The 20,872-nt window shown below is 50.9% G+C and overlaps 1 protein-coding gene across 14 annotated transcripts in view; it reads right to left on the reverse strand.

The window, feature by feature from the left end:
• Window positions 1-20,872, reverse strand: part of LOC105921370 (receptor-type tyrosine-protein phosphatase mu) — a 134,342-nt gene that overhangs the window by 98,519 nt on the left and 14,951 nt on the right. For 13 of the 14 annotated variants that reach the window (XM_036125654.1, XM_036125657.1, XM_036125648.1 and 10 more), the window contains exon 2: window positions 5,816-5,932. In XM_036125654.1, coding sequence (XP_035981547.1) covers window positions 5,816-5,932 — 117 coding nt within the window. Of the gene's footprint in view, window positions 1-5,815; window positions 5,933-7,109; window positions 7,227-20,872 lie in introns of those variants that run through there. The other variant, XM_036125653.1, reaches the window with a different exon arrangement.

The raw sequence follows: 20,872 nt of genomic DNA on the forward strand, positions 1-20,872 counted from the left end.
GGAACCGATGGAGATGTTCCCCTGCCTGTGGGTTTAGAACGATATGGCACCATATGTCATGTCATGAGTAACATGCATCAATGCTGGTGTGTGGACGGAGCAGCAGATGCATCTATTTATATATATATATATATATATAGACCACTAAGAATGTAAATGAGACATCATATACCCATTCCTATTTCCTTTTTTGTATTTTTTGGTATTCTTTTTGATCCATTGTATATATGAAGATTGACTGTATATAACTGAATGCACCTTCCCTACTCTGCACCTTCTTGTATGAGCCGATGTGACGAGTGAATTTCTCCATTGTGAGATCAATAAAGACTATCTTATCTTATCTTATCTTATTTAGGAGACGCTCCACCCTTTAGGGTGAGGGGCCTAAAGCCACCAGGAGGGATTTAAAGATGGCGGCGCGGTGAAAACACCCCCCCAGCAGACCTTCTACCTTTAGTTAATGGACCGATGAACCAGGGTTTCATCAGCAAACACTGAATGGGGGGTCTGTTCTCTAAAAACAGAACCCAATAGAACCCAAAGTACACACAGGTTAAACTAATGAGGAACCCCAGAGGACCTGCAGCAGGGGAGCACTTCCATGTGAAGGAACCTAGGAACCTTAACGGGGGTTCCTGTGTGCAGGTTCTATCGTGCTGAATGATCTGAAAGAACCCGTATGAGATCAAACCAGCCAATAGGGCGGCAGAGTGTCAGTGTGAGCCCTCGCCTGATTGGCTGAGGAGAGTCTGAGGCGCTGTCAGTGTTCCTGGTCCCTAAAGGAAGCAGTGAGTGGTTTGGCAGAGGGCTGTCCCCCCCCCCCCACACACACACACACACACACACACACACACACACACGCTGTGCAGATGCATGCAGCATGTGAATGTGCAGCGGCGTGCCGACACGCTGATAAACCCTTTAACACACTCATTAACACAACAACAAGCAGCACAACTACACACAGTGAGTAAAATTCATGAAGAATGTGAGCGCGGCCCGACTCACCTTTAGACGCTGTTTACCTGTGTGTGTGTGTGTGTGTGTGTGTGTGTGTGTGTGTGTGTGTGTGTGTGTGTGTGTGTGTGTGTGTGTGATCTGTTTATGACTTTAAAGCCAGAAAGTGTGTGTTTGTGTTTAACTCATTTTAACAGACACACTCTGAAAAGTGCTTTTGACCTCCAGGTCTCTTTGACACAGAAAGGCATTGTGGGAATTATCACACGACACACAGCCGGCCCAGCGTGTGTGTGTGTGTTTATATTTGCCTTGCAGCTCCAGTGTGTGTGTTTGTTGTGTACAGCTGGCAGTGAGCTGATAACAGGCCTATTAGAAATATTAATACACCCTGAACCCCACAGAGACACACCAAAGGCATCCGCACAGAGCGTGTTCCTGCGTTCCTCCCTCTGTTCCCCCCGGTTCTTCTGACTGGAGCCAATCAATTCAATCCTGGAGACGCTGCTTTGGCCCTCAGCTGTGACTGACAGGGCCCGGCTCACGCAGACAGAACATCAGCAGAACCCTCATCGCCAGAGGACAGCATTCACAGAACCAGAGTTCTTAACCAGAACATATGATGTTCATGAAGAAAAACTGTGTTTCTACCCAAGAACCTGCAGTAACAACCAGAAAACATCAAGAACCAAGGAACCAAGGATCAAGGAACCAAGGACCAAGGAACCAGGGACCAAGGTTTAAGGACCAAGGAACCAAGGATCAAAGAACCAAGAACGAAGAACCAAGGATCAAGGAACCAAGAACCAAGAACCAAGGATCAAGGAACCAAGGACCCAAGGATCAAGGACCAAGGATCAAAGAACCAAGAACCAAGTATCAAGGAACCAAGAACCAAGGTTTAAGGACCAAGAACCAAGGATCAAGTAACCAAGAACCAAGGATCAAGGAACCAAGGACCAAGAACCAAGGATCAAGGAACCAAGGACCAAGGAACCAGGGACCAAGGTTTAAGGACCAAGGAACCAAGGATCAAAGAACCAAGAACCAAGAACCAAGGATCAAGGAACCAAGAACCAAGGATCAAGGAACCAAGGACCCAAGGATCAAGGATCAAGGACCAAGGATCAAAGAACCAAGAACCAAGAACCAAGGAACCACCTGCTGATGCGTGGAACACAAAAGTCCCACTGATGAAGAAAACAAAATGTTTTGATTTTCTGGCTCGAGTGGCCTTGATTTTCCCAGACAGGAAGTGAGAGAAACGTTCTCAGAACAAGAACCCTAACCCGACCAGAACAAGGTCGGGTCCTTCAGCAGAACTTCACTGCTGGATCAGAACACACGCAGAACAGAGACAAGGAGACAAGGACATTAAAGACAGGAGCAGAACCGCTTTGTCAGCAGAGACGTTCAGGAACACCACAAAAGATGGACACAAACAAAGGAACAGGAGTAGAACCAGAACGTCAATAACCACATCTGACAGCGAGGAACAAAGAGAATGTTCAGACAAGAGAACGTAGAACCAGTGAAGAACCATAACGCTTTAGGTAGAAGTAGCAACACTGAGGTGAGGAGAATAACGACGATCCTCGTGAAGAACAGGATCTGACCCCATCTGGAGAACAATCACTGCATCAGAACCAAATAAGAACATTAGAACAGTTTACATGGCAGCAGCAGAACCAAAGAACAGGAAATAAATAAATGCAGAACAAATTCTGATGAGGTGTAAATAAACCAGTTTAATCTGAATCTTATTGGCAGGTTCCCTGAAGGCATCAGAACCAGACTGGCAGAACAGTGGAACCTGTTCTACATGCTGTAGCATCGGGCACGCTGAGCCCTTTGGTTCTGTTCTGGATGTCAGACCCAGTCTGGTCCACTACAAAGGTTCTAGCTTTGATTCAGAGCAGATTTAGTGGAACCTGAGCTGCTGGTGGCCGACAGCTGCAGAACCTAAAAATATCCCTGATGTAACGGTGGGAACAGTTCTGTTATTTATACCGGACCGCAGCGCCGGCTCCACGCTCCCACCTGCAGGAGAACCGCAGCAGGAGAACCGCAGCGGGAGAACCGCAGCAGGAGAACCGCAGCAGAACATCTGGCTGCTGGGTTCAACAGAACCGCGTCAGGCTGCAGGAATGAGCTGAGAAGTGTGTGTGTTACTCTGTGTGTGTGTTATAATGTGTGTGTGTTACTGTGTGTCACTGTGTGTGTTATAATGTGTGTGTGTGTGTTACTGTGTGTGTTATAATGTGTGTGTGTTACTGTGTTACTGTGTGTTACTGTGTGTGTGTTATAATGTGTGTGTGTTACTGTGTGTCACTGTGTGTGTTATAATGTGTGTGTGTGTGTTACTGTGTGTGTGTTATAATGTGTGTGTGTTACTGTGTGTCACTGTGTGTGTTATAATGTGTGTGTTACTGTGTGTGTGTGTGTTATAATGTGTGTGTGAGCAGCAGTAGCAGCGGCGGCAGCGTATTAGGGGAGATTACTGTTGTTCACACTGACAGCAGCGCTACAAGCCTCAGATTAGATTGAACTTGTTCCATTTCTAAGAACATTAAATGGAGCCTGCAATCAGCGGCCGATCGATGCCTCCATGCTGCTGCTGCTGCCGCTGAGTTCAGCATGAAAACAAGCTGTGAGGAGGAACTCTGCCGTGAAGACAGTCAAACATGTCTGCTCAGAAGAACCGGCGCCAGGTAAAGGAACCTCTATGATAGAACGTCTTCACAGAATCACAGTAAACACAAGATTTATGGGGACAAAGTTCTCCAACTGATCCTGCAGTCTCACGTTTCCATCCCATAATTTTAAATTCTGACACGAATCCCTTAATCTGGATGGCATTAACCTGGCCTCTGGTAATAAAGTTAAAAATCTTGGTGTTATTTTTGACCAAGACATGTCATTTAAATCCCATATTAAACAGGTTTCCAGAGTTTCCTTTTTTCACCTCAGGAATATCGCCAAAATTAGAAACATTCTGTCCAGGAGTGATGCTGAAAAACTAGTCCATGCATTTGTTACTTCAAGGCTGGACTATTGTAATTCTTTACTATCAGGAAGTCCACAAAATGCAGTTCAAAGCCTTCAGCTGATCCAAAATGCTGCAGCAAGAGTTCTGATGAAAATCAACAAGAGGGATCATATTTCTCCTGTTTTAGCTTCCCTTCATTGGCTTCCTGTTAAATCAAGAATAGAATTTAAAATTCTTCTTCTAACGTATAAAGCCCTTAATAATCAAGCTCCATCATATATCAGAGCTCTGATTACCCCGTATGTTCCTAACAGAGCACTTCGCTCTCAGACTGCAGGTCTGCTGGTGGTTCCTAGAGTCTCTAAAAGTAGAATGGGAGGCAGATCCTTTAGGCTCCTCTCCTGTGGAACCAACTCCCAGTTTTGGTCCGTGAGGCAGACACCCCGTCTACTTTTAAGACTAATCTTAAAACTTTCCTTTGTGACAAAGTGCTGGTGCTGTAAGGCTCCTAGGTGTGTGGTGGTTCTGGTCGGAGAACCCGGCACCAGGTCTGGGTCTGAGGGTGAAAGTGTGCTGCTGCAGCCGAGCTGAGGAGGGTTCCTGAGATTTAATGTCCTGCCTCCTCCTGCTCAGCGCTCCACACATCAGCCGGGCCCAGATCGAACTGCAGAGGAGGAGGAGGATGAAGAGGAGGATGAAGAGGAGGTGTGTGTGTCTGTGGGACAGCAGCGTCTGATTGGTCGGATTGTCTGTAATTAGTCACACGGTCCCTCAGAACCAGAAGGCAGGAAGGAGCAGAACCCGTTTCCTCCTCCTCCTCCTCCTCCTCCTCCTCTTCCTCCATAACTCACGGTAAGCAGGACAGTAACCGCCTCCTCCCTGTGTGTCCTCGCTCAGCCTGTCTCTCACGTGATTGGCTCTGTGATTTAGGACTGCTGCATTCTCATTCGTCAGCGGCTTAACCTCTGCGAGCATGTGACAAACGGCGTGCGCGCCGACACGCGCCGACACGCACCGACACGCGCCGCGGCGTTATCAGCGGCTCGCTGTGAACTCCGGCTGTCCGTCCATAACTCAGCCACAAGTGTGGCGGGTCGATTGCAGAGGAGACAAAGGCTGCCGCCGCGGAACCCGAGCGTTAAAGCGCCTGCTGCATACTTCACTACGCCGCCAACGAGCAGGGGGTAGAACCTGCAGTAGAACCTGCAGCAGAACCCGCAGCAGAACCTGCAGTAGAACCCGCGGGACCACAGCTTCTGACAAAAAGACGGAACCCTAGAACTGGGCGCTCCTTTAAACGAGCAGTCAGTAAACGCTTCGTTAACGGGTTAATTAACTCCCACATCCTGGGGAATGATGTTCTACACGTCCATGAGAACAAGAACTACCCTTATCAATAAACCAGTCTGACCAGAACCACATCCAGAACCCTTTAGGAGAACCCGACAACGTTCTACTAAAGGCCTGGAAAATTAGAGCAATGATGTTCCTTCCAAACATGCTGATGAACCCGGAGGTGTTCTAACGTCATCTGAGTCAGGCCTACGTTCCTGAGGAACACAGATGTTCAGATGATCTGCAGGTCGGAACCAGCTTCATGAGAAACTCATTCAACTTAATAACGAGGTTCCTCTGCAGAGCACCTGAGCTTAAGATGCTCCAGAGCCAGACGGGTTCCTCAGCAGAACCTGAGTCCGTCGCTACATCAGGAGAACTTACAGAGAACTTAAAGAGGGGGGGGGGTGCGTCTGAGTCGGTACCGCTGCAGATCAGACAGACGTTCTCAGAGCAGAAACAACATTCACCATAAAGAACGTGTCTGAAACAGGAAGGACTGAGATCAGAACCAAAGGCATTAGAACTTACCAGCAGGGATCCACGGGCTGCTGTTGGGTCGGGTTCTGCTGTCCCCCTGCTCCCAGTCGAAGTCGTCGTCTTTGGACTGGACCAGAGAACATTCTGGAGACGGGCCGGCCAGGCAGGCTGCAGGAACAAGAGACAGGTTTCTGTTAGGGTTCTGCTGAGAACCCGGACCGGACCAGGCAGGCTGCAGGGACAAGAGACAGGTTTCTGTTAGGGTTCTGCTGAGAACCCGGACCGGACCAGGCAGGCTGCAGGGACAAGAGACAGCTTTCTGTTAGGGTTCTGCTGAGAACCCGGACCGGACCAGGCAGGCTGCAGGGACAAGAGACAGGTTTCTGTTAGGGTTCTGCTGAGAACCCGGACCGGACCAGGCAGGCGGTTCTGATAATATGAGAACCCGGACCGGACCAGACAGGCTGCAGGGACAAGAGACAGCTTTCAGTTAGGGTTCTGCTGAGAACCCGGACCGGACCAGGCAGGCGGTTCTGTTAAGCTGAGAACCCGGACCGGACCAGGCAGGGCGGTTCTGCTATGACCATCTCACTCATTGTACCTGTAAACGGGTCTGCTTCACAGGCCCGTTTGGTTCTGCTGGGTTCTGTTTCATGGTTTAGAGGCCCGTTTGGTTCTGCTGGGTTCTGTTTTATGGTTTAGAGGCCCGTTTGGTTCTGCTGGGTTCTGTTTCATGGTTCAGAGTCAACTCTGACTTCATTCACCTACAGGAACTGTTCCAATCATGAGTTCTTGTGTTTTGCTTTAATCTGACCTTTAGGGAACATTGGACCCAAAGATCAGAACCAGCCTCTGGTTCTGGTGGAGAGGACTAAACCCGGCAGCGAGGTGAAGGAAGCTTTTACATTGTGGAGAACATTGGCCTTCACGGTTCTATTTCTACAGAACCGGCAGAACCGAGCATTCGCCTGGTGTCAGAACTTGGTTCTGCTGGTAGAGAACAGAGGAACCGAGCAGAGGAGGCGGCGGACCTTTCCCTCTTAGGTGAGCTCATGGTGACCGCTGTGGTTCCTGACAGGTTCCTAGACCCCAGGAGACCAGAACCTGCCTTCAAGAACTCACATTCATGGGCCTGAGGTTCTACACAGACCCTCAGGCTTCCTGTGCAGGTTGATCTGACGAGGTTCCTGCTGCGGGACAGAACCAGAACCTCACAGCTCCACGAGGAACCGGGCTTCCTCGGGGTCCAGCGGAGCTGCATGGTTCCTGCTTGACGTTCCTCAGCAGAGACAGCAGCTTGTAAACATATAATGTTCTTCAGAGGGAGACAGTTCCAGTTCATTACCATTTCCCAGCATGCTCGCTGCCGGCTCCTCACACACACAATGGATGGAAGCCTCCTCCTCTTCCTCCTGACGAGAGGAAGACGTCTAAATCCCTCCATTCATGCCGCCACACACACACACCCACTCGCTCTGTGTGTGTGTGTGTGTGTGTGTGTGTGTGTGTGTGTGTGTGTTACTGTGTGTGTGTGTTGTTTAGTGTGTGTGTGTGTGTGTGTGTGTGTGTGTGTGTGTGTGTGTGTGTGTGTGTGTGTGTGTGTGAATCCATTGTGTGGCACGGGGCTCCGGCGCCTCGTCAGCCTCTTCAGTGTAATGACTGCGGGTGTGTGTGGCCGTCATCTGAAAGCCTTGACATTAAATAGCTGGAAGGCTCATTTTCTCCCTTTGTAACAGAAGGCGCATTAAACGCACACACACACACACACACACACACACACACACACACACACACAGGATCATCCCGCTGGGCAGTGTTAGCTCATCAACAGATACCAGACACAATCTGTTTAATCTGCTTCTATGAATTTGCATCTATATAGCAAACTGCAAACACACACACACACACTACACAACACAGACACACACACAGACACACACACACACACACACACACACAGAGACGCGGGGCCAGCGCTGCCTGAGGAAAACAGAAACTAATCTGAGCCCCTGAGTTGCTGAACAGCAGAAATGTGTCTGAACTTGGGGACATGAAGCTAAATATAATCATCAAACCTACAAATACTTTTCACATCGGTACCGCTACTTAACGGAACATATGTTCAGTACTTTTCACATCGGTACCGCTACTTAACGGAACATATGTTCAGTACGTTTGTGTGTTCATGTGATCATAAATGTTAGTTTAATTACAACAAGTCTTATTTTTTCAATTTAACACATTTATTTCTTGATATATATATATGATTTATTGATATATATATATATATATATATATATATATATATATATATATATATATATATATATATATATATAATACACACTTGTGTGAAGCTATAAATGAACCTTATTAAATAATTTATAAATTTCAGTGCATTGCCTGAATCTACAGCACATAAATACTATTTTTACTAAAACAACGGCTATCAGAGGCAGAGAGTAAACGAGGGACTGAAGCGTTGTGTGAATTATTTTAGTGCAACAGGTTAAAAGAAGATAAAAAGAGTATTTTAGAAAGCATATTTTATCCCACTTTGTAATCCAGAGCAGGATACATCTGCAGTGTGGAAACGGAGAGGCTCTCCTCTCCGCAGGCGAGGCAGCAGCTGCCTGTCAGACAGCGCTCAGGGAACATTAACTGCAGAACGATTGGTGCCGTCACACAAAGTGACAAATAAGACAGGAAAGTTCTTGATTTCTGGCTAGTGGCCTTTTTCTGGGCCTGGATGGGTGTGAAAAGTCGTTAAATATAGTGAGAAAGTGACTGTCAGCAGTGACCAGGTGCTTCCTCAGTATTCCTGTGAGACGTTCATGTCCGGCATGGAAAATCAACCACTCTTCCACTGCCTGTGTCACAATGATGCGTTTAGGTACCTAAACATGGTACCGTTTATTTTACATGAAACAGTACTGTAGTACCCATCCCTACCTACAAGGTTCTCCTGCTGGTACCTCTGCTGACACGGTGAAAATACGCTAAATCCTCATTTAAGTTCTACTTTTCTAGAACTCATCAAGTTTTTAAGATCTGTAGATCCAACCTGAGATGAACAACAGCTTCTGGAGAACTGGACCATCTAATTTCTCCAGTTAGGGGTAGAGTTAGGGAAGAACCATCGTGGTTCCTCCATCGTGGTTCCTCCATCATGGTTCCTCCATCATGGTTCCTCACATCTCTGTCACCAACGTCTGACCTGCTGACTGAGGCCCTTGGGGTCAGAGATGGATCTGTTGGGTTCTATCTGCTCAGACTGAGAACCCAGCAGAGGCGTGGGGTAACGCGTCTCGCTGTTGGGTTCTATCTGCTCAGATTTAGAACCCAGCAGAGACGTGGGGTAACGCGTCTCGCTGTTGGGTTCTATCTGCTCAGACTGAGAACCCAGCAGAGGCGTGGGGTAACGCGTCTCGCTGTTGGGTTCTATCTGCTCAGACTGAGAACCCAGCAGAGACGTGGGGTAACGCGTCTCTCTGTTGGGTTCTATCTGCTCAGACTGAGAACCCAGCAGAGACGTGGGGTAACGCGTCTCTCTGTTGGGTTCTATCTGCTCAGAAGGTAGAACCCAGCAGAGGCGTGGGGTAACACATCTCTGTTGGGTTCTATCTGCTCAGACTGAGAACCCAGCAGAGACGTGGGGTAACGCGTCTCTCTGTTGGGTTCTATCTGCTCAGAAGGTAGAACCCAGCAGAGGCGTGGGGTAACACGTCTCTGTTGGGTTCTATCTGCTCAGACTGAGAACCCAGCAGAGACGTGGGGTAGCGCGTCTCGCTGTTGGGTTCTATCTGCTCAGACTGAGAACCCAGCAGAGACGTGGGGTAACGCGTCTCTCTGTTGGGTTCTATCTGCTCAGACTGAGAACCCAGCAGAGACGTGGGGTAACGCGTCTCTCTGTTGGGTTCTATCTGCTCAGATTTAGAACCCAGCAGAGACGTGGGGTAACACGTCTCTGTTGGGTTCTATCTGCTCAGACTGAGAACCCAGCAGAGGCGTGGGGTAACGCGTCTCTCTGTTGGGTTCTATCTGCTCAGACTGAGAACCCAGCAGAGACGTGGGGTAACGCGTCTCTCTGTTGGGTTCTATCTGCTCAGACTGAGAACCCAGCAGAGACGTGGGGTAACGCGTCTCTCTGTTGGGTTCTATCTGCTCAGACTGAGAACCCAGCAGAGACGTGGGGTAACGCGTCTCTGTTGGGTTCTATCTGCTCAGACTGAGAACCCAGCAGAGACGTGGGGTAACGCGTCTCTATTGGGTTCTATCTGCTCAGATTTAGAACCCAGCAGAGACGTGGGGTAACGCGTCTCTCTGCTGGGTTCTATCTGCTCAGATTTAGAACCCAGCAGAGACGTGGGGTAACGCGTCTCTGTTGGGTTCTATCTGCTCAGATTTAGAACCCAGCAGAGACGTGGGGTAGCGCGTCTCTCTGCTGGGTTCTATCTGCTCAGACTGAGAACCCAGCAGAGGCGTGGGGTAACGCGTCTCGCTGTTGGGTTCTATCTGCTCAGATGTAGAACCCAGCAGAGACGTGGGGTAACGCGTCTCTGTTGGGTTCTATCTGCTCAGATGTAGAACCCAGCAGAGACGTGGGGTAACGCGTCTCTCTGTTGGGTTCTATCTGCTCAGATGTAGAACGCAGCAGAGACGTGGGGTAACGCGTCTCTGTTGGGTTCTATCTGCTCAGATGTAGAACCCAGCAGAGACGTGGGGTAACGCGTCTCTGTTGGGTTCTATCTGCTCAGAGTTAGAACCCAGCAGAGACGTTAGGTAACGCGTCTCTATTGGGTTCTATCTGCTCAGAGTTAGAACCCAGCAGAGACGTTAGGTAACGCGTCTCTATTGGGTTCTATCTGCTCAGAGTTAGAACCCAGCAGAGACGTTAGGTAACGCGTCTCTCTGTTGGGTTCTATCTGCTCAGATGTAGAACCCAGCAGAGACGTGGGGTAACGCGTCTCTGTTGGGTTCTATCTGCTCAGATGTAGAACCCAGCAGAGACGTGGGGTAACGCGTCTCGCTGCTGATGAAAGCTTTATTAATTTGATGTTCCGTGGGGAAGCAGAGCGTTTGTGTGTTCCTGCACAGCGAGCGGTTCTTCTGTCCGTCTCGCTCCGTCTCTCCGTCCTGCTTTCATCAGAGGAAAACAAAGCAGAGAGTTTCAGAGGGAGCAGATTGTTGTCGGGCTTCTTCTTCGCCTCGACTCGCCTCGGCAGGAAATGAGAGGAAAACACACGCTCCTCCAGGGATCCATCTCACACACATTTCCACAGAGTGGTTCCGTCACATTCCTGCTCTGAGTGTGTGTTGGCAGAGTGATGACAGCAAACAGAAAACACACCCTGAGGACGCACACACACCCTCTGAATGTGTGTGAGGAAGCACACAGCAGTAATTAATCATAATGTGCAGCTATTGATCGCCTGCCCTCTTTATTCTCCAGCTGCTTGATCAATAACCACAACTCTGGAGCTCCTGTTCTCCCTACAGCCTGGAGCAGAGGCTGTAACCCTGAGGGGAACCATCCTTAACACGGCCAACATGTCAGGGTTCCTCACACATCTCCTCAGCATCAATCAATCTCTCCGTCCTTTTCACACCTGCCTTGTTAGATCCAGAATCAGAAGCAGCTTTATTGCCCAACAATGTGTTCCCAAACAAACTGGACTCCAGTCAACGTGCAGACATCAAGTAGAAATATGTTAACTGCAAACCAGACACAGATAGAATGAGCAGCGTGTGAATGTACCTTTTAGGTTCTTTAATAAAAGTCAGTTATAATTACTGTGTTTCGCAGCAGAGCAGCTGACAGCTCAGGGTGTCAGGTGTTCGTTGTGTCCGTCAGAGGAAGCTTGTGGAGAGGAACTGGTTTCAGAAAGCAGTGCTCTGTAGCGCCACCTGGAGGTACAACCCTCAACAGGTTGTGTCCAGGATGACCAACATGAATTCTCACGGTATTTGTGCTCTCACAAACACACGAGAATCAATTTTGTACCTCTCTGGCTTCAACCGTTTGTGTCTGAACCAAAAACGGTCCGAGCCAATCACATTGCAGTACTCTGATTTAAGGCGGGACATTCCGGTGTGATGAAAGCAGAAGCTGCTGAGCCCACAGCTGAACCAACATAAACATGGCAGCGCAGGAGAATTAACTGTATTTCCTCACAACCCTGTCCTATCTCATCATTTTTAATAACCTTTGAGTTTAATTTAACTGAGTTCTCCACCCCCAAAAGAAGGTTCCATTATAGTAGATCTTTATCAGGTACTGCTGTATCAAACTTATTTAATATCGTCAGTAATGTTGTTTCTTCCCATTCACAAATTGACGCTTTTGTTGACGGTGTCACTTCCTCATTGCGTTCTGCATTAGACAATGTAGCTCCCTTAAAAAAGTAGGTGAAATAACGTTATCAGGCTCCTCTCCTGTGGAACCAACTCCCAGTTTTGGTCCGTGAGGCAGACACCCCGTCTACTTTTAAGACTAATCTTAAAACTTTCCTTTGTGACAAAGCTTCTAGTCAGAGTGGCTCATGTTACCCTGAGCTACCTCTATAGTTATGCTGCTATAGGCTTAGGCTGCTGGGGGACATCAGGATCTATTTCTCTCACTCTGCTGAGTTCTCCTACTGCTCTCCAATCTGCATTGTTTGTTGTTATTTCAGCTTTTAACTTTTTGTTCTCTGTCATTTTCTCCTCATAGAAGGTACACCTGGTCTGGCGTTCTGTTAGCTGTGACATCATCAGGGGAGACAGATCATCCACAATTACCATCTACCATAGAAAGTACTCCTGGGTCAATGTGAGCTTCTGTGCTTTCTGTGTCTCTGCTCTGTCTTCTCTAACATAGAAAGTACTCCTGGGTCAATGTGAGCTTCTGAGCTTTCTGTGTCTCTGCTCTGTCTTCTCTAACATAGAAAGTACTCCTGGGTCAATGTGAGCTTCTGTGCTTTCTGTGTCTCTGCTCTGTCTTCTCTAACATAGAAAGTACACCTGGATCAATGTGAGCTTCTGAGCTTTCTGTGTCTCTGCTCTGTCTTCTCTAACATAGAAAGTACTCCTGGGTCAATGTGAGCTTCTGAGCTTTCTGTGTCTCTGCTCTGTCACAGACGCCCCACAGCCTGCAGTCAGAATGAGTTTATTATCCAGGTTGGTGAGAAAGTTTCCTCTCTAAGGAAACCCAGCAGGTTGCATCAAGTCTCTCCAAGCAGCATTCACTCCTCCTGAAAGAGCGTAGAGCCACAGTGGACAGTCGTCTGCATTGTTGATGGCTTTGCAGCAATCCCTCATACTGAGCATGCATGAAGCGACAGTGGAGAGGAAAACTCCCCATTAACGGGGAGGAGAACCAATCTTTCTCTGATAGGAACCAGAACTGGTTTTACTATAATGGGACCGTTAATGAGAACCGACGCCACCTTGTCGTGTTGGAGGTCCCAGATGATGTTCTTGAGATGAACTTTGGTGTCAAGAATGAGTTCTTCAACAAGCTCAGAGCGTCAGAACCGGTCACGGTCAGCTCCTCGTTTTGTTTCTGATCTGCTAGAGGTTCAGAGCCGCACCGAGGCCACCGGGTTCTTGTGAACAGATGAGAACGATTCCTCTGACCGGGTCTGAGCTCAGGAACCCTTTCTCTGCTTTCCAGTGCTGTGATGTTCTCCCTCACCTCTCCTGTTTCTGTGAGCTGAAGCTCTGGATGATGTTCGTCAGAAACAGAGCCGTTGGCCTGTTGGCGTGTTTCTGTGCCGTGTGAATGTCAGCGTGTGCTGAGCAACACGTGACCAAATGTCACTTTCTCTGCTTTCTCCCTCGGACGCCGCGTCGTTGCTGCTGTTACCGTGGTTACAGAAAGCTCGCCGCGCCGGTCCTGATGAAAGCATGTGTTGAAACCTGAGCGGAGGTTGTGACCTGCGACCCCTGGGAGGGGGGTCGGCGAGCCGCTGAGGTTACCATGGAGACGGGTATTTCCTGCAGGGAGCGCACTCCGATTGAGTGAGACTTTATTTAGGATGTGTTTACTTCCTGTTGTGTCCGTGCTGCAGCTTAAACCTTAAAGTTTTTACTGTCAGTAGCTCCGTCAATAGGAGCTTCAAAGGAAAAATAGACACAAAATGTTTAAAAAGGAGGAATGATGACAGAGGGAACCAGGAAACTTCTGCAGGGTTCTGAAGAGAACAGAGTAGAACCGCCTTTATCGTCCCAGCAGCTAAGTTAAAGTGGAGTGGATGCAGATTCACATCAGGATAAAAATATAAAGAGCAGAAACAAGAGGCTTTACTGTAAGATTTACAACATAAACACGTTCCTCAGGGAACATCTGGGCTTCAGCACACCCCTTCAACCGGCTGCTAGACTTCCTCACCAACAGACCTCAGTCGGTCCGGGTCATCAGAACAGCTCTGATGTCATCACCCTCAGCATGGGCTCCCCTCAGGGCTGCGTCCTGAGCCCCCTGCTGTTCACCCTGATGACACACGACTGCGTCCCCAGGTTCACCACCAATCACATCGTGAAGTTTGCAGACGACACAACGGTGGTGGGCCTGATCAGAGACGACAACGACCAGGACTACAGAGAGGAGGTGGAGCAGCTGGTGGACTGGTGCAGAGACAACAGCCTGATCCTGAACGTGGAGAAGACGAAGGAGATCATCGTCGACTTCAGGAAGAACCGGCCTCACCACGCTCCACTGCTCAACAGCTCAGCTGTGGAGGTGGTCAGCAGCACCAAGTTCCTGGGGGTCCACATCACGGACAACCTCACCTGGACTATGAACACCACGTCACTGGTGAAGAGGGCACAGAAACGACTGTACTTTCTGCGGAGGATGAGGAGGGCCCACCTGCCCCCGCCCATCCTCACGACCTTCTACAGAAGCACCATAGAGAGCATTCTGACCAGCTGTCTCTCTGTGTGGTGTGGAGGCTGCAGTGCCTCCGACTGGAAGAACGTGAGGAGAGTGGTGGGGACAGCAGAAGGGATCATCGGGGCTCCTCTTCCCTCCATTAAAGACATTTCATCTCAGCGCTGTGTGTCCCGTAACATCATCAGGGACCCCTCACACCCCCACCATAGACTATTCTCCCTGCTGCCCTCTGGGAAGAGGTTCCGCAGCATCCGCTGCAGGTCCACAAGGTTCTGCAAAAGCTTTTTCCCTGCTGCCATCAGACTGTTGAACTGCTAGAACTTCAATTTCAATTGTTTACATAAATCACTGCTGCATCTTTATCCTGAAACTTGCTGCAATTAATTGTGATTTTTTTCAAGCTGTATGCCAACGAAATTTCGTTCTGTACGCACTTTGTGCATAGAAAATGACAATAAAGTTGTCTAAGTCACACTGCCTGGAGCCCAGGGAACAACCTGGGGTCAAGGGCCTTGCTCAGGGACCCAGAGTGACAGAGTTTTTGAACCGCCAACCTTTAGGGCCTATCCAGACACAACAGCCAACTCTCTAACCTCCTGCCTCACATAGCTACTGAAAAGGAACTGTGCGACTAAGTGACTTTAAGAAATGTACAAACTGTGTATGTTTGCATTTCATGAGGAAAAACACCAACAGAAGAGTTACAGGAATAAAAAGGATCTATGATGTAGCTCCTGAGTGCACAGAGGACGCAGCAGTCAGTCCTTGGAGGACCTCTGCAACCGCTCCATGCATGGGGGCCCTGATGCAGCCACCCTGCAGGGGAACCTCAGTTCAACTGATTTAATTAGATTGTTTTTATGTAATAGCAACCGATTAACATCACATCATCTCAAGACTCTTGTTAAAGCTCATCTGCCTCCACCCACTGGGGCTTAGAGAAGACAGAGCAGAGACACAGAAAGCTCAGAAGCTCACATTGACCCAGGAGTACTTTCTATGGTAGAGAAGACAGAGCAGAGACACAGAAAGCTCAGAAGCTCACATTGATCCAGGAGTACTTTCTATGGTAGAGAAGACAGAGCAGAGACACAGAAAGCTCAGAAGCTCACATTGACCCAGGAGTACTTTCTATGTTAGAGAAGACAGAGCAGAGACACAGAAAGCTCAGAAGCTCACATTGACCCAGGAGTACTTTCTATGGTAGAGAAGACAGAGATGAAGGATGCCGAAGGTAGAAGTGGAAATGTTCTGTTGTTGGGTGTATTGATCATTACAGGATAGCCCAGCAGAATACAAAAATGGCCGAACTGGGTGGAGAGAAACAGTGAGTTGGAGGGGGAGTCAGGAGTCAATGGGGGTTGGGCTTACCAACAATTACCAGGAATTCAGAACCAGGCGTTGATGTTCCACTTTAGATAGAACACAGCTGAAGGATTTCAAAGCAGGTCATGTTCTTTAACACTACAAGCTGAAGAGATGGAGCCGTCCTGAACACATACTGGAAACATGCTTGACTTAATGCTGGTGGACCAAATTCCTGCTCTGGGCAGAACCACGTAGCCTTTCCATCTGTTCTGACACCTCATACTCTTGGAGCGCTCCCCTAGATGCCGTGGGGAACATGGCCCTACGTTTCTAGGTCCACATTAAAGATGGAGACCGGGCAACCAATCTACCGGGACTCCATCTACAGTTTGAGGATAAAGATATAGCCTACTGTTCTATGGCTTAGGTCAAAGTTCTCCTGGGTCCAAGGCTTGAGAATCGGTAGGAGCGTCCTGTCCACTCCTAGAGTACGTATGAAAAGGTTCTCCATTCCCTGTTCTTAAAGCCTGGGACCACCACCCAGGTCTGCAGTCCTCAGGTTCTGTCCAACATCTCCAGGTTCTGCTTTAAAACACCATCATCTGACCAAGGAACCATTACAGCTCCTTACAAAGAACAGGAACCCATTTTGTTCTTAGAACCTCCTGTGGACCTCAGCCCCATGCAGGTTCTGCTGTTCCAGTTTAGATCTCTGGTTCATTGTTATTTAGTAAATTCTCATTAACTGTCCAGTTAAGATAACGACTCATGAACCTCTAAATAGTTCCTGATCTGAAAGTGCTTCACCTCTTTCTGAGACACAACTGGGTCCAACGGACCGGTCCCAGTTCTAACATACGGCTGGTACGGTTCTACCTCTGGGAGACCTGCAGCTAGAATTAACCCAGAACCCTTCCAGTTCCACCTCAGCGAGTCAAAGAACCCGTTTAAAGTCCGAAGTGGAGGGCTGATCCGTTTTAACCAGAACCAGGTTCACTGATCAGATCAGCGTTTGTCATCTGATTCATTTGTTGCCCTGATCTGATCGTCTGTGATGAAGGATTTCACTTTGTTTGGGTCTGATATCAGAAAACACTCACTGACACACACACACACACACAGACACACACACACACAGTAACACACACACACACACACACACACAGTAACACACACACAGTAACAGACACACACACACACAGTAACACACACACACACACACACACAGGCTCTTGTTGTTCGGCGGTCGCCAGCGCTGGATCACCAGCTGAATGTTAACGAAGCTCCAAGCGTCTCTCTGGGCTTCAGACTTTCTCCACAGATAACGTGGAGGTTCCAGGTTCTCCTGGCGCCGAGTCGCCTGCGGCGGCAGAACCGGCGGGCGCTGACCGGGTCGGCCCGGTTAGGGTTAGCTCTGAGTGCTGCTGGTGTTCTCTGCAGGATGAAATCCTCCATGAGGAGCTTCAGTGAGACAGACAGAGCAGACTTTCCCTTTAATGTGTGGACATCTGGATGATAATCAAAAGTGGGATTAGAAAGGTTGAGATTAAAATAATCCAGATTAAAATCTTGAAGATGAAATGTAAACCTGAAGACAGAAAAGGAGACATCTGTTCCTGAACGTCCCAGTGACCCAGGTCCTCAGAACCACCCAGACACGGAGCGGGTTACCACATGTCGGTTTCCACACGCCTGATGAACACCCACGTCTTTAATCTGCGTCATTTCATGACCTTCTTTTCCCAAAGAGGTTGATGACCCCACATAGAACCATGAGGAACATCCAACGATCTGACCAACACACCAACGCAGCTCAGGTTAGAAGCAGGACTACTGCAAATGAGGACAGGCTGGGAACATCTGTAGGAACCACCTCTGGAACTCTGAACCTCAGGTCAAAGCATCGTGTGGAGGCTGCTCACCCACAGTGGAGCCGTGGAGGAGATCTGCCCCCCCCCCCGCTCTCTCAGTGGCAGCAGTTTCTACTCCAGAGCAGCTCCACCGAGCAACGTGAGCCTCCACCCAGCAGGGGGAGGCGTGGCCCACCAGGAGGGGGCGACGTGGCCCAGAAGGAGGGGGAGGCGTGGCCCACCAGGCGGGGGAGGCGTGGCGTGGCCCACCAGCAGGGGGAGGCGTGGCCCACCAGCAGGGGGAGGCGTGGCCCACCAGGCGGGGGAGGCGTGGCGTGGCCCACCAGCAGGGGGTGGCGTGGCCCACCAGCAGGGGGCGGCGTGGCCCACCAAGAGGGGGCGACGTGGCCCACCCAGGAGGGGGAGGCGTGGCCCACCCAGGAGGGGGCGGCGTGGCCCACCAGGAGGGGTCGGCGTGGCCCACCAAGAGGGGCGGCGTGGCCCACCAAGAGGGAGCGGCGTGGCCCACCAGGAGGGGTCGGCGTGGCCCACCAGGAGGGGGAGGCGTGGCCCACCCAGGAGGGGGCGGCGTGGCCGACCAGGAGGGGTCGGCGTGGCCCACCAGCAGGGGGAGGCGTGGCCCACCAGGCGGGGGAGGCGTGGCGTGGCCCACCAGCAGGGGGTGGCGTGGCCCACCAGCAGGGGGAGGCGTGGCCCACCAGCAGGGGGAGGCGTGGCCCACCAGGCGGGGGAGGCGTGGCGTGGCCCACCAGCAGGGGGTGGCGTGGCCCACCAGCAGGGGGTGGCGTGGCCCACCAGCAGGGGGCGGCGTGGCCCACCAGGAGGGGGCGACGTGGCCCACCAGGAGGGGGCGACGTGGCCCACCAGGAGGGGGAGGCGTGGCCCACCCAGGAGGGGGCGGCGTGGCCCACCAGGAGGGGTCGGCGTGGCCCACCAAGAGGGGCGGCGTGGCCCACCAAGAGGGAGCGGCGTGGCCCACCAGGAGGGGTCGGCGTGGCCCACCAGGAGGGGGAGGCGTGGCCCACCCAGGAGGGGGCGGCGTGGCCCACCAGGAGGGGTCGGCGTGGCCCACCAAGAGGGGCGGCGTGGCCCACCAGGAGGGGGCGCTGTTGGCCCACCAGGAGGGGTCGGCGTGGCCCACCAGGAGGGGTCGGCGTGGCCCACCAAGAGGGAGCGCTGTTGGCCCGCCAGCAGGGGGCGGCGTGGCCCACCAAGAGGGGGCGGCGTGGCCCACCAAGAGGGGGCGGTGTGGCCCACCAGGAGGGGGCGGCGTGGCCCACCAGGAGGGGGCGACGTGGCCCACCAGCACAGGTCCTGACCCACACCAGGCCAATTATCTGGGTGTAAGCAGGCTGATGTAACGCGTCAGCCGTCATCACCCGGCCTCACAGCTAGCCGCTGGCTAACACCCCGAGTCCTGAGAAATGATTGGACGAGACACGATGACACGCCGAGCTCCCAGGAGGCCGCAGGGCTGAGGGAGTCTGACGTGAAGAGACAGAGACAGATGCTGTCCCCCCCACAGGCTGACGGGGTGACAGAGGGGACGCAGGGGACACCAACGGAGGAGTTAAAGTCTATTTAATAAGCCGACCTGATGGAAGAACGTCTCTGAGGAACCAGAGCTTCTCCAGAACCCAGGTCCAAACACGTTCCTCCCAACTGTCCTCCTCGATTGACCCTGAATGCACCGCCACACGGTGTGTGTGTGTGTGTGTGTGTGTGTGTGTGTGTGTGTGTGTGTGTGTGTGTGTGTGTGAACTGTGATCTCCAACAGGAACAGAACCAGAATCAGGGTTAGCACACCAGGCTAACTCGCCTGCGGCCACACATGAATAATGCAGCAGTCAGCCCCATGCCTCTGGCAGTGTGTGTGTTACTGTGTGTGTGTGTGTGTTACTCTGTGTGTGTGTGTGTGTGTTACTGTGTGTTGTGTGTGTGTTACTGTGTGTTGTGTGTGTGTGTGTGTGTGTGTGTGTGTTACTGTGTGTGTGTGTGTGTGTGTGTGTGTGTGTTATCTTGCTGCACTCGAGGCTGCCTGCATGACGGTATTAGAATAATATGCTAATTACTAATAATTATCCTGTAACGTACACACTGATTATCTGACCCTCCTCTTCCTTCATCTGCTTCTTCCTCCTCCTCAGACTGCAACTCCTGCAGGCAACGAGGAAGAGGAGGAGGAGGAAGAGGAGGAAGAGGAGGCGGACTTTCTGAGCACGTAGCTCTGGTGGAAACAGCACAGTAAGGGACAGTTCTCTGAAATGATGAAGGTTCTTCCACTTCAGAACCAAGGTACTGGTCCATTCCCCCAAACAGAAAGAACGCTCAGAACGTATTTGGTTTCTAAGCACTCGGTCCCACCAGATGGTGGTTCTGGTTCTACTGGAGGTTTCTTCCTGTCCACTGTCTCCACGTGCTTGGTCAGGCGGGTTCCTCAGGCCTTATCCAGCTGAACCGGTTCATGCTTAGAACTGGGCTGAGCAGCCTGGAAGTGGATCACAACATGGTGGTACCGGGTTCTATAACTGGATATGTGTAACGGTGTCTTAACTCAAAAAATGCGGGCAGCAGAACCCAGAACTCTGGTCCAGAACCAGGGGATGAATTAGAGTTGCTCACATCCAGTCCATGAAAAGCCACAGAGATGTTCGGAGGTGTGTCCCCATCCCTCATCGGTCCCTCATCAGTCCCTCATCGGTCCCTCATCGGTCCCCCATCGGTCCCTAATCGGTCCCTCATCGGTCCCTCATCGGTCCCCCATCGGTCCCTCATCGGTCCCCCATCGGTCCCCCATCGGTCCCCTCATCGGTCCCTCATCGGTCCCTAATCGGTCCCTCATCGGTCCCTCATCAGTCCCTCATCGGTCCCTCATCGGTCCCTCATCGGTCCCCCATCGGTCCCCCATCGGTCCCTCATCGGTCCCCCATCGGTCCCTCATCGGTCCCTCATCGGTCCCTAATCGGTCCCTCATCGGTCCCTCATCAGTCCCTCATCGGTCCCTCATCAGTCCCCTCATCGGTCCCTCATCAGTCCCCCATCGGTCCCCTCATC

Source organism: Fundulus heteroclitus, chromosome 21 (genome assembly GCF_011125445.2).
Source record: "Fundulus heteroclitus isolate FHET01 chromosome 21, MU-UCD_Fhet_4.1, whole genome shotgun sequence".
Lineage (NCBI taxonomy): Eukaryota > Metazoa > Chordata > Actinopteri > Cyprinodontiformes > Fundulidae > Fundulus > Fundulus heteroclitus.